The sequence below is a fragment of the Martes martes genome, assembly GCF_963455335.1.
Source record: "Martes martes genome assembly, contig: scaffold_210, whole genome shotgun sequence".
Classification (NCBI taxonomy): Eukaryota; Metazoa; Chordata; class Mammalia; order Carnivora; family Mustelidae; genus Martes; species Martes martes.
In genome coordinates this window covers 361-12,972 of record NW_027666522.1, presented here as the reverse complement: position 1 = coordinate 12,972, position 12,612 = coordinate 361, and the positions used below count along the sequence as shown (strand labels likewise).

General features: G+C 59.3%; 1 protein-coding gene across 1 annotated transcript; it reads right to left on the bottom strand.

The window, feature by feature from the left end:
• Nucleotides 1-2,789: 2,789 nt before the first annotated feature.
• Nucleotides 2,790-5,188, bottom strand: LOC308337955 (testis-specific Y-encoded protein 10-like; the record flags this gene model as incomplete). The annotated part of the gene is made up of 6 exons (XM_080831510.1): nt 2,790-2,987; nt 3,689-3,773; nt 3,868-4,013; nt 4,113-4,224; nt 4,364-4,441; nt 4,872-5,188. Coding segments are annotated over 6 exons (761 nt in total), but the record flags the coding sequence as incomplete, so codon positions are not given.
• Nucleotides 5,189-12,612: the final 7,424 nt, after the last annotated feature.

Below are 12,612 nucleotides of genomic sequence, written 5' to 3'. Positions count from 1 at the left end.
TGCAAAGAGCCGAGGTCCCTGGCCACCGGGGTGCCTACAGAGCTGCTAAGCCGGCCCCGGTGAGGTCCGTGATTGCGACTGGGCAGCATGCGACTGGGCCAGGCTTTCAGTCCAAAGAGAAACTCTGCAAATTCCTCTGCCCAAGCCAGTGGTAAAACTTGCTCCCAAGGTGCTTTCCTCTGAGCGGCCCCTTTCGCTTTGTTTCTGTGTCTCTTTTCCTCGTTGCGTTCTCCTTCTCCACCTGACTTGCATGCAAGGGCTCTTGTGTCTTTCTTCCAGCTCCGCTCCAAGTTCTCCCTTAGACTGCGTCGGTGGCTGAGTGGAGTACCGTGCGGGGAGGGGATGGCCAAGTGAGCATGCACAGCCCAAGTGCCCTTTCTCTGGTACTCCCCACGTCGGTCCTTTGAGACAAGACCACACCTCACAGAGGTCTGCTCCGGGGGGCGGGGGCGGGTGCTGTGGCGGGATAGGATGCTTGCCGCCTGAGGTGTCAGGGAAGGCCTCGTGGGTGATGGCAAGGCCACCAGCGTTGCGGTTGCATCGTGGGAGGGCCTCCATTAGAAGGAGTGGGTCGGTGTGTCCTGGGGGATTTTGACCAGAAAGACGCAGGAGGAACTCCCTTGGCGTTAAGTGCAGGGGCTGTGGTCGCAACAAGTGTCACAAACGCCCCTGCAGGGAGTAAGATGCATGGCTGTCTATGGGGCGAAGAAACAAATGTCTGAGACAGTCCGTGAGACAGCTCAGACTTTGGAATTACTGGTACAATCCAAACTGACCCAGCACTTGCAACCTTGCCCAAACCACTAGAGGAGGCTCCTCTGGTGTTACCGCAGGAACAGGAGCACAGCCTTGGAGAGGGAGAGGGCTGGGGTGGTGACAGGGGGAGGGGGAGGAGGGGGAGACTGGGAGGAGAGGGAGAGAAGCCCAGAAGGAGAAGAAGAGCTGGGGGAGAGAGGGGGAATGGGAGGGAGGGAGAGAAGGGAAGAGAGGGACAGGGGCAGGAGGGAGAGCCGTGCGCAGGGATGGGGAGGGAGAGACAGGCAGGGCGTGGCGAGGAAGAGCGGAGGCGGGGAGGCAAGGACTGGTCTGCCCCCAGCTGAATTCATACTTTGCGAGGCATGTAGACCCAAAGGACACATCGCCTGTGAGGAAGGGGCCACCCACGCGTGGGGAAGCAACAGTTCGGCTGAGCAGAGCTGAATCCAGTGGTGTCAACCAGGGCAGCTGTCATGTTTCCCGAAAACATGAGACAGCAAATGGGGAAGTCACGGAGGAATAGAGGGTGGAAACAGCCAGGGAGTACACAGACACCAAGTACTGTGATTGTGGACTGCCCTGTGTCAGTAACGGGGCTGGTCAGTAACGGGGCTTCACAGCACTGGAGTAAGATGTGGACGACAGCAGAACGGGCAGGTGTTGAAAAGCTGGCCACATCTATGCTCCGTGCAAGAGACTGGCCTCTGAGTCCCAAAGTCACAAAGAATTTGAAAGTGGGAGGAGTGAGGCCAAGACCTCAGAAGATGGACGGTGCCCTACACGGTCAAAGCAGCCTGCGCGCACTTGGCCCTTAACCAGGGGAGCGTGCTCCGTGGGGTGTTGGTGAGGACTAGGGGTGCCCTTTGGTGGCATTTCCCTTTTGGGGTCTAAGCGGATAGAGGGCATTGGGCACCTGCCTTCAGACCACGGAGAAGGAGGCAGATCAGCCTCGGGGTCAGCACGGGACAGACAGCACACGGGCGGGTGTCCTGGGTCTCGCATTCAGCAATACTCTGCCCTCTCCTCTGCTGACCATCTGGGGGACCCCAAGCCAACGTCCTAGGGAAGCCGGGAAGTGGGGATCATGGGGCTGCGTGGGGTTGTCAGTATGTGAGCGTGTCTCTGGACATGTGAGTGGGTGAAGGTTGTGTGCCTGGGAGCGTGAGTGAGTGTGTGCGTGTCAGGACATGAGGGTGACTGAATCACTGTGTGTTGGCTGGGGGTGTTGGCTCTGCTCCTGAGTATGTGTCAGTGTATGTGAGTGGCTAAATATTCTGTGGCTTAGGGCGGTTGGAACCCGATGGTGTTCGTGTGTGTGTGTGCGCGCGCGCGTGCGTGTGTGTGTGTGTGCGGGCCCGCACGCGCGCGCGAGCATGCCTTTCCCTGCAATTTATGCTTCCGCCCAGCTACCTGGGCCAGAACGACAGGGTGATCTTTCCTACCTTCCCTCCTCCCACTTTCCCCTCTCCAACAGTCCCTCCACAGGGCCTGGCCCCCACTCGCTCCCGCTGTATCTGGGGCTGAGAGGATGACTGTGTCAGCAAGGGCCTGGGCCCCTTGTTTAGAAGAAAGGAGAGCCCTGGCACTGGGGTTCAACGGAGTAATGAAACTACAGTCCCACCCGTTCTGTGTGTGAGGTCATCCACCAGGGAGCATCTCTGGGAGACGGTCATCGCCATCCACCAAAAGTTGACACTGGACACGTTTGGCCCTGGCTCGCCCTTCCCTTTCTTTGACCTCTGTTATTTCCCCAGGGAAGGCATGGGCCCTGTTAGCTGGCCTTTCGCTCATCTCCTCTCCCTGCCCACCTCCACCATCCCTAGGGGAAGGACCTCTGCCACGCTGGGATGCAGTCCCAGAGCTCGTGTGACCTGGACCTCTGGGCCAGCATACGGCCCCACCCCTTCCACGGAATAAGGATGCCGGGGCAGAGTAGTAAGCATCGACGGGAATCCCATGAGCTCAGGCTCCCCACCTGCCCCTTTCCATGAAGACGACCGTGTGTGAGCGTACACACAGTAACACACATAAACACGGTTGACGTCGTTTTTCCACATTTCAGTATTTTTACAGGGGGCCTCAATCGGCCCTGTGTTTCTCCCAGGCACCAGACTGGAGGTGTTCCCTGTGGGAGGGACCAGGCTGATCATCCGGCTCCATCTGAAGGTCCTGGACTCTTTCCGGGTCAAGGGCAAGGCTTCTGCGTATTCACCTCAACATGCTCAAGTTCCCTGGGAGAGACGGAGACACAGACACAGACACACGGGCACACAGTCACCCGGGCACACATGAGGCGGCCGGTGAGTATCCTCTACGGGCCACACGCAGGTTTGCTTGAGGGTTTCAAGGCCCTTTCGGGGAACGGAGGCCATTCTCCCCTGCCCCTCTCCCCGGCCCTTGATGGCGATCCCCCTACATTTCCTCCACCCACATAGCAACGGTATCTGTGCACGCTCTCCAGTGTTCTCTGGCTGATTGCGGTGGGCACAGGAGATTGCCCAGGGAGATGACTGGGAGGACTCTACCGATGAACACACAAAAGTGACGGGGTGACGCATGAGCCTTTACGCCAGGGAACGCAGACATCTGCGCCAAGGCTGGCAAGAGGTGCTTAGGTGGGCTCAAAGCTGAGGCGGTGGCGAGGAGACCTGAGGGCAGGAGTTCACGGCCAGGGAGTGGCACTTCCCGCAAGGCAGCTGCTGAGCCGACTGCTTCTCCGGCTCTGCTCACTGGTATTGCCGGACCCGCCTGCCTCAAGCTTCCCAGGCAGAACCAGTTTGACACCGCCCTCCCCGACTCACGGTGATGTCCTTTGGACACGGGGTCACCGCCTCTTGAGTGTTCCTCTAAGCCTCCGTTTCTGCATTTGTGGAGCCCAGCTCCCACGGAGCCCCACGGAGCATTTTCAGCACCCACGCCCTGGGCGTCTCACCTGCCCTCCTCTCAGTTCCCTCTGCTGGGGCCTTCTTCCTCACGTAGTACTGCAGGGGATCGGGCCACAGGTCGTCCATGATGATCTGGCAGGGGAAACGGGGCAGGGCTCAGATGCACATCCCAGTCCGCTGGGGAGCACAGGCAGGTTCACGTGCGCGGTTTGTCACAGGGACCCACCTCAGCTATCCTGCTAGGCCCGGCAAAGCTGTGGTCAGAGAACCAGCTGAAGAAGTTAAGGCTGCTCTTGTGGCGTCTGCGGCTACAGGCCTCCTGTTCGTAACAGTGGTGCCACTGGATGGGAGTGGAATGAGACGGCTCGTACCCTGCAAGAGGAAGGGTCCGTGCGAAGGCGCTGGATGATGCATCAGGTTCAACCCTGCCGCCTCCACCTGCTGCCGCCCATCCACGCAGAGGCCCCTTACCAGCAGCCCTGAGGACATACTCCTTCTCAACGACGTCGTTGCGGAAGTAGGAGTTCTCGCGAAAGAAGAGCAGGATCTTGCGGCCATCACGGGGAGACTCGAGTTCCTCCACCTGCCGGGCGGCAAAGTGGGGGAGAGGGTTGAGATCTCTGTCCAGCAGACCCTTCCCCTCCTGGCCTTGGGGAGGAATCGCTTCTGTTACCCCCTCTTCTCCCATCCCCCAGGCCGGGCCTCCATCTCCCGGGCCAGACCTTCAAATCCGTCATGGAGCCAAGTATGCCTTCATCTTGCTCACTGAGCATGGCTGACATCTGCGGGTGGTTCACAAACTGCTTCGGGTCAAGGACTCTCCGAGGGCTGGAGAAGAAAGAGCTACAACAACAGAGCAGGTCTGCACAGCAAGTGCGCCCTGCATCTCCCCTCCTACCACCGGGACCCACTCCACCTCACAGATTGTGTCAAGGGCCCCTGCGCCCCCGCACGGCCTGCTGCATTAGTTAGTTAGGTAATTCCCTGCTGGGCACTAACACAGAAAGCTGGAAATCCTCGGTGACCTCCCTGCCCACCCACGGCCCCCTCCCCGGCACATCGAGGGCAACCTGCGGCCCCACCAGGGACCCCCACCCGGAAGCAGGGATTCGAAACTGTCGTGATCACCGAGGCATGAGCCAGGCCACCACAACGCAGGCCCCCTGCCACAGGAGTCTCCTGCGCTAGCCCGGCCACATCGGGGTCCCTCCGTGAAGGTATCAAGGATACAGCCTTGGCCCAGAAGCCAGGGATGCCCCGGATGAGGGCGCTTCGGTGGTCCAGGTGACGCCGTCGCCTCTGCCAGAACCTGAGCTTGAGCCCAGAGTAGGCCCTGCTGGCGTCTTTGTTCATGGGCTCCAGCTCTGACTGCAGGGCCTCGAGGGCCTGGAGCGGGGACGGGGGCGGACCTGGCCGTGCCTCTGGCCGTTCTTCCCCTTCCTGCTTCTCCTGCAGCTCCTGCGCTTCTCGCTCCTTCTGGCTCTCCTCCCAGGCCTCTTCCCTCCTGTCTTCCTCCTCCTCCTCCTCCTCCTGCACCTCTGGTACCTCTGCAACCTCATCCTCAACAGCCTCTTCCTCCTCCTCCTCCTCCTCTTCCTCCTCCTCCTCCTCTTCCTCCTCCTCCTCCTCTTCCTCCTCCTCCTCCTCTTCCTCTTCCTCCTCTTCCTCCTCCTCCTCCTCAGTCTCCTCGCCCTGCTCAGCCTCCCCCTCTTCCTCAGCCTCACTGCCAACCTCCCTAGCCTCGTCGTCCTCGTCCTCGTCCTCCTCCTCAGTCTCCCCGGGGTCCTCCGCCACCTGGACCACCGCAAGCTGCCACACCAACATTACGTCATCCCCCACTAGCACAAGCTCCACCACCAGGATGGCGCCCTCTCTCTCCCAACGGCCCTCCTCGTCCTGCGCTGGCTCTGCCGCCATCCCCACGCCTAGGCCCAGCAGCACCTTCGCCTCTCTTCTGGGGGTGGGGCTATATGTCCGCGGACAGCCGCGTCCCGATGGACCCCTCCCTCGACGGAGTCGGTCAGGATTGGGGGGCAGTCCCGCGTCCCATGTGGCCCCCAGCTGGGGCAGCTGCGGAGGAACGGAGCAGGAGGGGTGAGCACGCGGCTCCCGCAGGCGGCCCGGCAGTGGAGCTCCGCGGCCCAGCGAAGGGGGGACGTCAGCCGTCTCCTCGCAGAAGCCACCGGAGTCTGGGACGCATGCGCACAAGGGCTTCCGGCCAGGAGGCCACGGGGCCGAGGTGGAGGTGGCACGCGTGGGGCCTCGGCGCGAAGGAGGCCTGATCCACGCCCAGGACAATGGCCGGACCCCAGGTGCTGCCAGCGGCAAGGCCGTGGGCGTGGCCGCCACAGGCCCCGCCCCTCACCCCCTGCGGGAGCCGGCCAGGGAGGCAGCCAGTGCGCCTCCTCCAGGGTGGCCTCGGGCTCTACCTAAGGCGCCCCAGGCCCCAGGGCCCACAACCCCCTCCCCTCCATCCCGTGGCCTCCTCCAGCCCGCTCTCCACCCGGTGTTTGTAGCCTGTCAATGCGAAACCGTCCCTTGCCCTTCCCCAACACGATCGTCCAAGACTGAGGACAGCGTATGCACCACCGGGAACCCTGGCCTAGCGTGCGTGGAAACGTCAGCCCAGGCATTGCGGAATAGGGCCATTCCAGGAGACAGAGGTCGGAAGCGGTCTGCCTGTTCGGGGCACGGGGCTAGGGGGCGGGGGTTCGGCCACAGTTTGCCCCCAGGCCACGTCCTTGGCTGCTCAGGAGAAGAGGGACCGAGAGTGCTCAATCCGTCTCTCCGCCTGTCCTTTCCCCATGCTCTGCTCTCCCTCTTCCCCCGACTCGGTGTTTGTCTTCAGGGCGCTGTTTCTCTGCCCACTCTCTGGCCACAGGGTCTCTGGAAGATGAAGGCTTCAGGAAGCAAGATGCAGAAGCCTGTCCGAGCACCTCCTTTCCCATGAAATAAGAGCCCTCTTCTCCTCTGTGACTAGCCACTGGTCACGTGACCAGGGAAAGGGTCCCAAGCTGGGTGCCCCCGACACAAACACACACAGACACACACACACACACACACACACACACTTACCCACAGACACTCAGTGTGTTTGGCATGGAGCACAGAGGGAGGCGTGCCTTTCGTGCAGCCAAGGGCATCCGGCAACGTGAATCCGGATGCCCCTCCCCTGAGACAATGTCTGGGTGAACCCTGTGGATGGGCAGTTGGGCATTCTGTCTGGCGGCCAGGTGACTACAGTGTGCACCCTTTGGGAGGCCGGAGGCAAGAAGCTGGGGCTGGCTCCCAGGTGACACAGCACGTACGCACGTACCTTCACTTCCAGAGACTGAGTGTCTTCCGTTGCATTCGGGCGAAACCACAAATGCCGTGGGGAAGGCGTTCCCAGCTTGTCTGGCCTGCAGAGGAGAACACATCTTCTCTAGCCTTCCCCTGCGGGCCACCAGGTCAGACCGTGAGCAGAACTTGAGGCTGGGCCGTCACGTCCCCAGGGCTGGCCCGTCACGTCCCCAGGGCTGGCCCCCACTCGTGGAGAGAGGATACCCAACGTGTGGCTTTGGGCCAACAAGGTAGGCTTGGGGCAATTTTGGTGTGCAGCCAGTGCAAGCCGGTCTCCCCCAGCATTACAGGAACAGACGGGTTTCTTACACCACACCTCAGTCATCTCAGTCGTCAAAGGGCCACACGTGCCGCGTCCTGTACACGGAGGTGCCTGTCGTGGTTGCTCCGGCGGTTCTTCACCCTCCACGTGTCCCCGGCAGGTCCGTACCGACTCTTGAGGCCACGGCATCTTCTGTGCCCTCGCACAGGTCTTCTTCGGCTCCGTCTCCTGAACCGGCGGTGGATGCGTGGCTCTGCGCCATGGCTCCACTCCATGGGCGGCTGGACTAATGTTATCGCGGGGGTTCGAGCTGCGCAGAGTTCATGCCGGCTGCCTTCTAAGGTGCCAGCGGTGTTCAGTACAGCCGAGTGCTTACACACCCGTGTGTTCAGACCAAGGTTTCTTTGCGTGCCCACAGGTACCCGTGTGGGCAGCTGGCTGTAACACCGTGGGAAAGGGGTACACAGGCGTGGCCTTCCATGTACACACACGTGCATGTGGAAGCGCGTGCACGGACAGACCTATTCCGTTCCCGGCCGGGTCTGCGGTGGGTTTGCAGTGGACCGGATTTCATACGCACCCCCACGGCCTTGGACTGTGGTTTCCACGTGTTCGGCCATCATGTGGATGATCTCCACGTCCACTCGCAATCCAGGGAGACAGACATTCATGCAATGACAGACATCTGGCATTGCCCCTGCTAGGGAAGGAACAGGAGAGGGGCCAAAGGACAAGAGGTAAGCAGCCTGGAACGGAGACCTCACGGGAGGCTGGGTTTCAAGGGCACCTCCCTTGTTTCTTGTCCCCGTCGCCTCGACACTCGTACACTGGAAAGCACACAGGCATTCTGGGCGCCCCATTCCTTGCCTGCGAGACCACATCCGTGGAAGACCGTTGCCCTGGGTCCTCCAGTCCCGTAGCAAGCGTCCGTCTCCCAGCAGCTCTGGCCATTAAGCCCCTGGAGCAGGCGGTCTTCTTCAGGAGGCGCTCAGCCCTCTTGCGCCACGTACGTGTTTGCCCTGAAGCTGCCCTGAACTCCAGGCAGATGTGCACGAGCCACATCCCCTGGTTTGCACCCTAAGGCCCTGGGAGGAAACCCGATGTCCTTATGATGCGCCCAACAGCTTAAGCCATGCGACCTGCGGCAGGGGTCCAATCCTAAACACCTCTTTCCGGGGCAGGCGGGGCATCCCCCAGTCAAGGAAGCGGAGCGCCTGTGTTTATGGGAGACACCTGGGAGGCGCTTTAGCGGCACCGTCCAGCCTTTCCTCTCCCCTGTAGAGCTCGGCAGGCCCTTCCTAAAAGCCCCGAGGAGCGAGCCGCAGAGGGCTCTAGGGAAAGTGGGTGGGGCGAGCGCAGCACGTTCTGGGGTCCTCCACGTCCGGATCCCCGCGGGCAGCCCCGCTGCAACCGTCAGCATGCTTGGGACTTCCCCTCCATCTTGTCGACACGATGAATCCCACGGACTGGCCTGGGGGAGCTGTGAGGCTACTCTCCAGCTTAGGCGACAAGGAGACCAGAAGACGTGACGATGGCCCCAGCAGTCTTCCTTTGGCCCGTTGCTCTCCACCACCCTAGAATTCTCCCTGAGGGGCTGTATCGGACTTGAGATCCCCAACTTGAGATCTGACCAACCGCGGGCAGACTTGCTGACGTTCAGGCCCGAACCGTGAAGCCGGCAGGGTTCCCGAGCCCGAAGGCCAAACCCTCCTCGACCTACACCTAGCTGCCGGGGCCGCCAGGAGGGAACCCAGTTCCCCAAGGCAATGAGGTCAGGACTCCACAAACAGCATGAGATGTCGGCATAGCACCACAGGGGCCGCTGGGAGGCTCTGCCGGGATCCATTCGTGGGCACACGTTGCCAGATCCCAAGCCCAGCTGAGGTGCAGGCGGTGGGGAACGTCGAAGACGGGGTGAGTGCAGGGCGAGCGGACGGGGAGGGGCGAGCCCCGGACTGGTGAGAAGTGGTGCTGGGAAACCCCTGTTGGCTCAGGGAGCAACAAGCTGGGTGCCCCTCGCTGAGGCAGGGAACACGTGCCTGTGGGTTCAGCTCCTCTCCTTTTCGTCCTCCCCGCCTGGTACACAGGAGGTGGACAAGACCGGCCCAAACAGGAGAAGAACAGAGTCCAGGATGGCCTTTCTACTGGGAGGAGAGCTCCCCGCAGGGCTCTTTCCTCTGGAGGAACGTGCTGCTCACGGATTCTTTCTTATTCTTTGCTGCCTTTGGCTAATCAACACAGAGGCGGGTACAAGGTTTGAGCCCCTCTGTAACACACACTGAGACCCCTAGGGTTTTCCCACACCGGCACCATCCGTGCAAGCTGCCTCGATGGGTGGTGTGCTTGACACGTGCCTGCCTTGCCTTGGCCCGTGTGCGTTTTGCGGCGAGAGGGGACAGAGAACCCTGAGTAACCATGGAATGCACACAAGGTCTGTGTGTCAGGAGGGACGTGGCTGCACTCCGCCACTGGCCCCTTTCTCCATAATCAGCAGAGCGGGAAGTGCCATGGGCCCTCTCCTTTCCCGACCAGGGACTCCCAACACACTCATACACACGTGACCCTGTCCAAAGGCTTGGGCACACATCACAGACACACACACTCACACACACACACAGACTCTCGACACCCAGACGTGCATGAGGCCACACAAAATCACACTCACGTGTTCTTCTAAACACAGAGAAACACGTGATGCGTCTGTGCTCGTGCAAACACACGCACATACCCTGCACACCCACACATGATCCCTGAAACCAAGTCATCGAGATGGCACATGCATACCCCCCCACACACACAGACTCACGGCACCCAGGCGTGCATGAGGCCACACGTAACCAGACTCACATTTTCATCTAAACACAGAGTGACATACAAGACACGTGTGTTCGTGCAAACACATGCACATGCTACACGCACCCACACATTATCTCTGATACAAAGGCGTGGAGATGACACATGCGCACAGACACACACACACACACACACACACACGAAAATGCAAACACACACCCACAAGCTCCATTCACACACACGCACACACACAAACACACACACGCTCAAGGAAACCTACTGAACACACTAAACTCACACTCATCGGTATGAAATTCAGGCTTGTAACAGCAGCCCTTGCATACAGACACATAGGGGCTTGTAAACACGAACACAGACACACACACACAATGCATACGACTCACAGAAGGTCTCCGGCAAAGGCCTACACATACAGTCCCGGCCCCAAAATACATACACACGTGTGTCGCGGAACCATCATACTCACACACGGAAATGACCACATCAAAAACCCCTGGCACAGAGGCATACACAACTGACGCCAACACATCTGAGCATGCACACTCACACACACACACACAGAACACACGCAACCACACACACACTCCCCTGAGGATAGAGAAGCACGTAAGCAAAACCCATGGTCTACGTCATCCTGGAACACACAAGTAGCCCATCAAGTGTGCACACACACACACACACATACACACATACTCTCCTCGAACCCACTGTACACACTGTGTACACACTCGCTCATGTTGATCTGAAGCATGCACACCATCCCTTGCCTGCAGACACATAGGTGCTTGCAAAAACACCCAGAACAGACCCAATTCACACGAGGTGTCCGGCACAGGCATACGCATGTGGCACCACCATAAAAACCATTACACGGGTGTGCCCAAGAACACTAACACACACACCCCAACACATCCACAAACTCCAGCACGCAGGCATCCGCTACTCACGACGTTACATCTGAGCACGACACACTCACACATAGCCCTGAGGGTACAGAAGCATGTAAGTAAAACACATGGTCTGTGTCATACAGGAACACACACGTAGCCACTCAAACAGGCACACAAACACACACACACAGGTTCATGCTTCTGCAATCACACAGAGCACACCACACACAGTACACCAAACACACACACAGAGCACACTCAGGCATGCATCCCTGCCTTCCCAAACACACACGTGCGCTTGCAAGCACACGTACACACAGACAACCCATACAAGGTCTCCGGCACAGGCGTACGCAGTTGACCTGCTCAAAAAGGAAGTATGCCCGTGATCCCCCGCAATCCAGAAACATCCACAGAATCTGACACGCAGGCATTCTCAAGGGACCAAAACACACACTCATACGCGCACGCCCTGAGGATTCAGACACATGTGAGAAAACCACACGTCCTCCCTGATATAGAAATGCACAGTCAACCGCTACACTCACACGCACGTACGTGCACACGCGCTTAAGCCCACGCAAACCCACATGCACTCCCTGCACAACCTATCTCATGTCACAGAGACATGCACCCTCAGCCCTACAACTGGATACACAAGTTCACATGGAAACATGTACCCACAACACACACCAAACTCTCCAGCACAACTGTGTACAAAGAAGGCCCCAGAGAAACACACATACACACACACACACACACACACACGCAGACGTTGCTTAGTGAAGAGGAGACACACAATGAAAACACATGGTCTACGGCATAAGGGCATTTCCAATTGTCCCCATACACACAAACACACACACTGATTACAGAAGAGGAGACACACAGTGAATACACCTGCTCGATGGCACAGAGGCATTCCCACTTATCCCCTCACACAGAGACATGCCTACACGCGCACGCACACACACACGCACAGAAAAACACACACACACAGAGTCTCCAGCACCGAGGCTTGCAAGGGTGGCGACACCTACACGCACAGGTACACACCCAAAACCACAATAACCCCTGGGCCTGCAAGTCCCCAAACACACCACAGGAATCTGTGGGCACACAAGGGTATGCACACAAAACACTCCCAGGCAAGGACTACGGCACACAGCCTTGTATGCGTAGCCCTGCAGGGTCACACACCCAGCGGAGCCTGGAAATGCATACGCACCGAATACACACCACTCACCTCACCCAGGCATACAGAATTCTGCGTGCACGCATACACACATGCCTCTGTGCGTAGAAGCACACACCTACGCAAAAAAATGCACGGAACCACCTCGCAGGCATGACACTCGGCCACGCAAAACCACAGTCCTGCTCACGGGAACACACACCAAGAAACAGACACCTACACACTCGGCGTCCAGCACACACACGTTCACACTCGCCACACACTCTCGCGTGCGTGCACCTGAAGCCTCCACCCACACATGAGGCAAGCACACGTGGCCACACTCAGAGACACACGTGTGCACACGCCGGCATGCACCTGCAGCACACGTGAACACGCCCACACGGCGCCGGTGTGCATGCAGTCACTCGAGGCCTCGCAACACACTCACCCATGGGTGTGCACACACACAGACGCAAAACATAAACA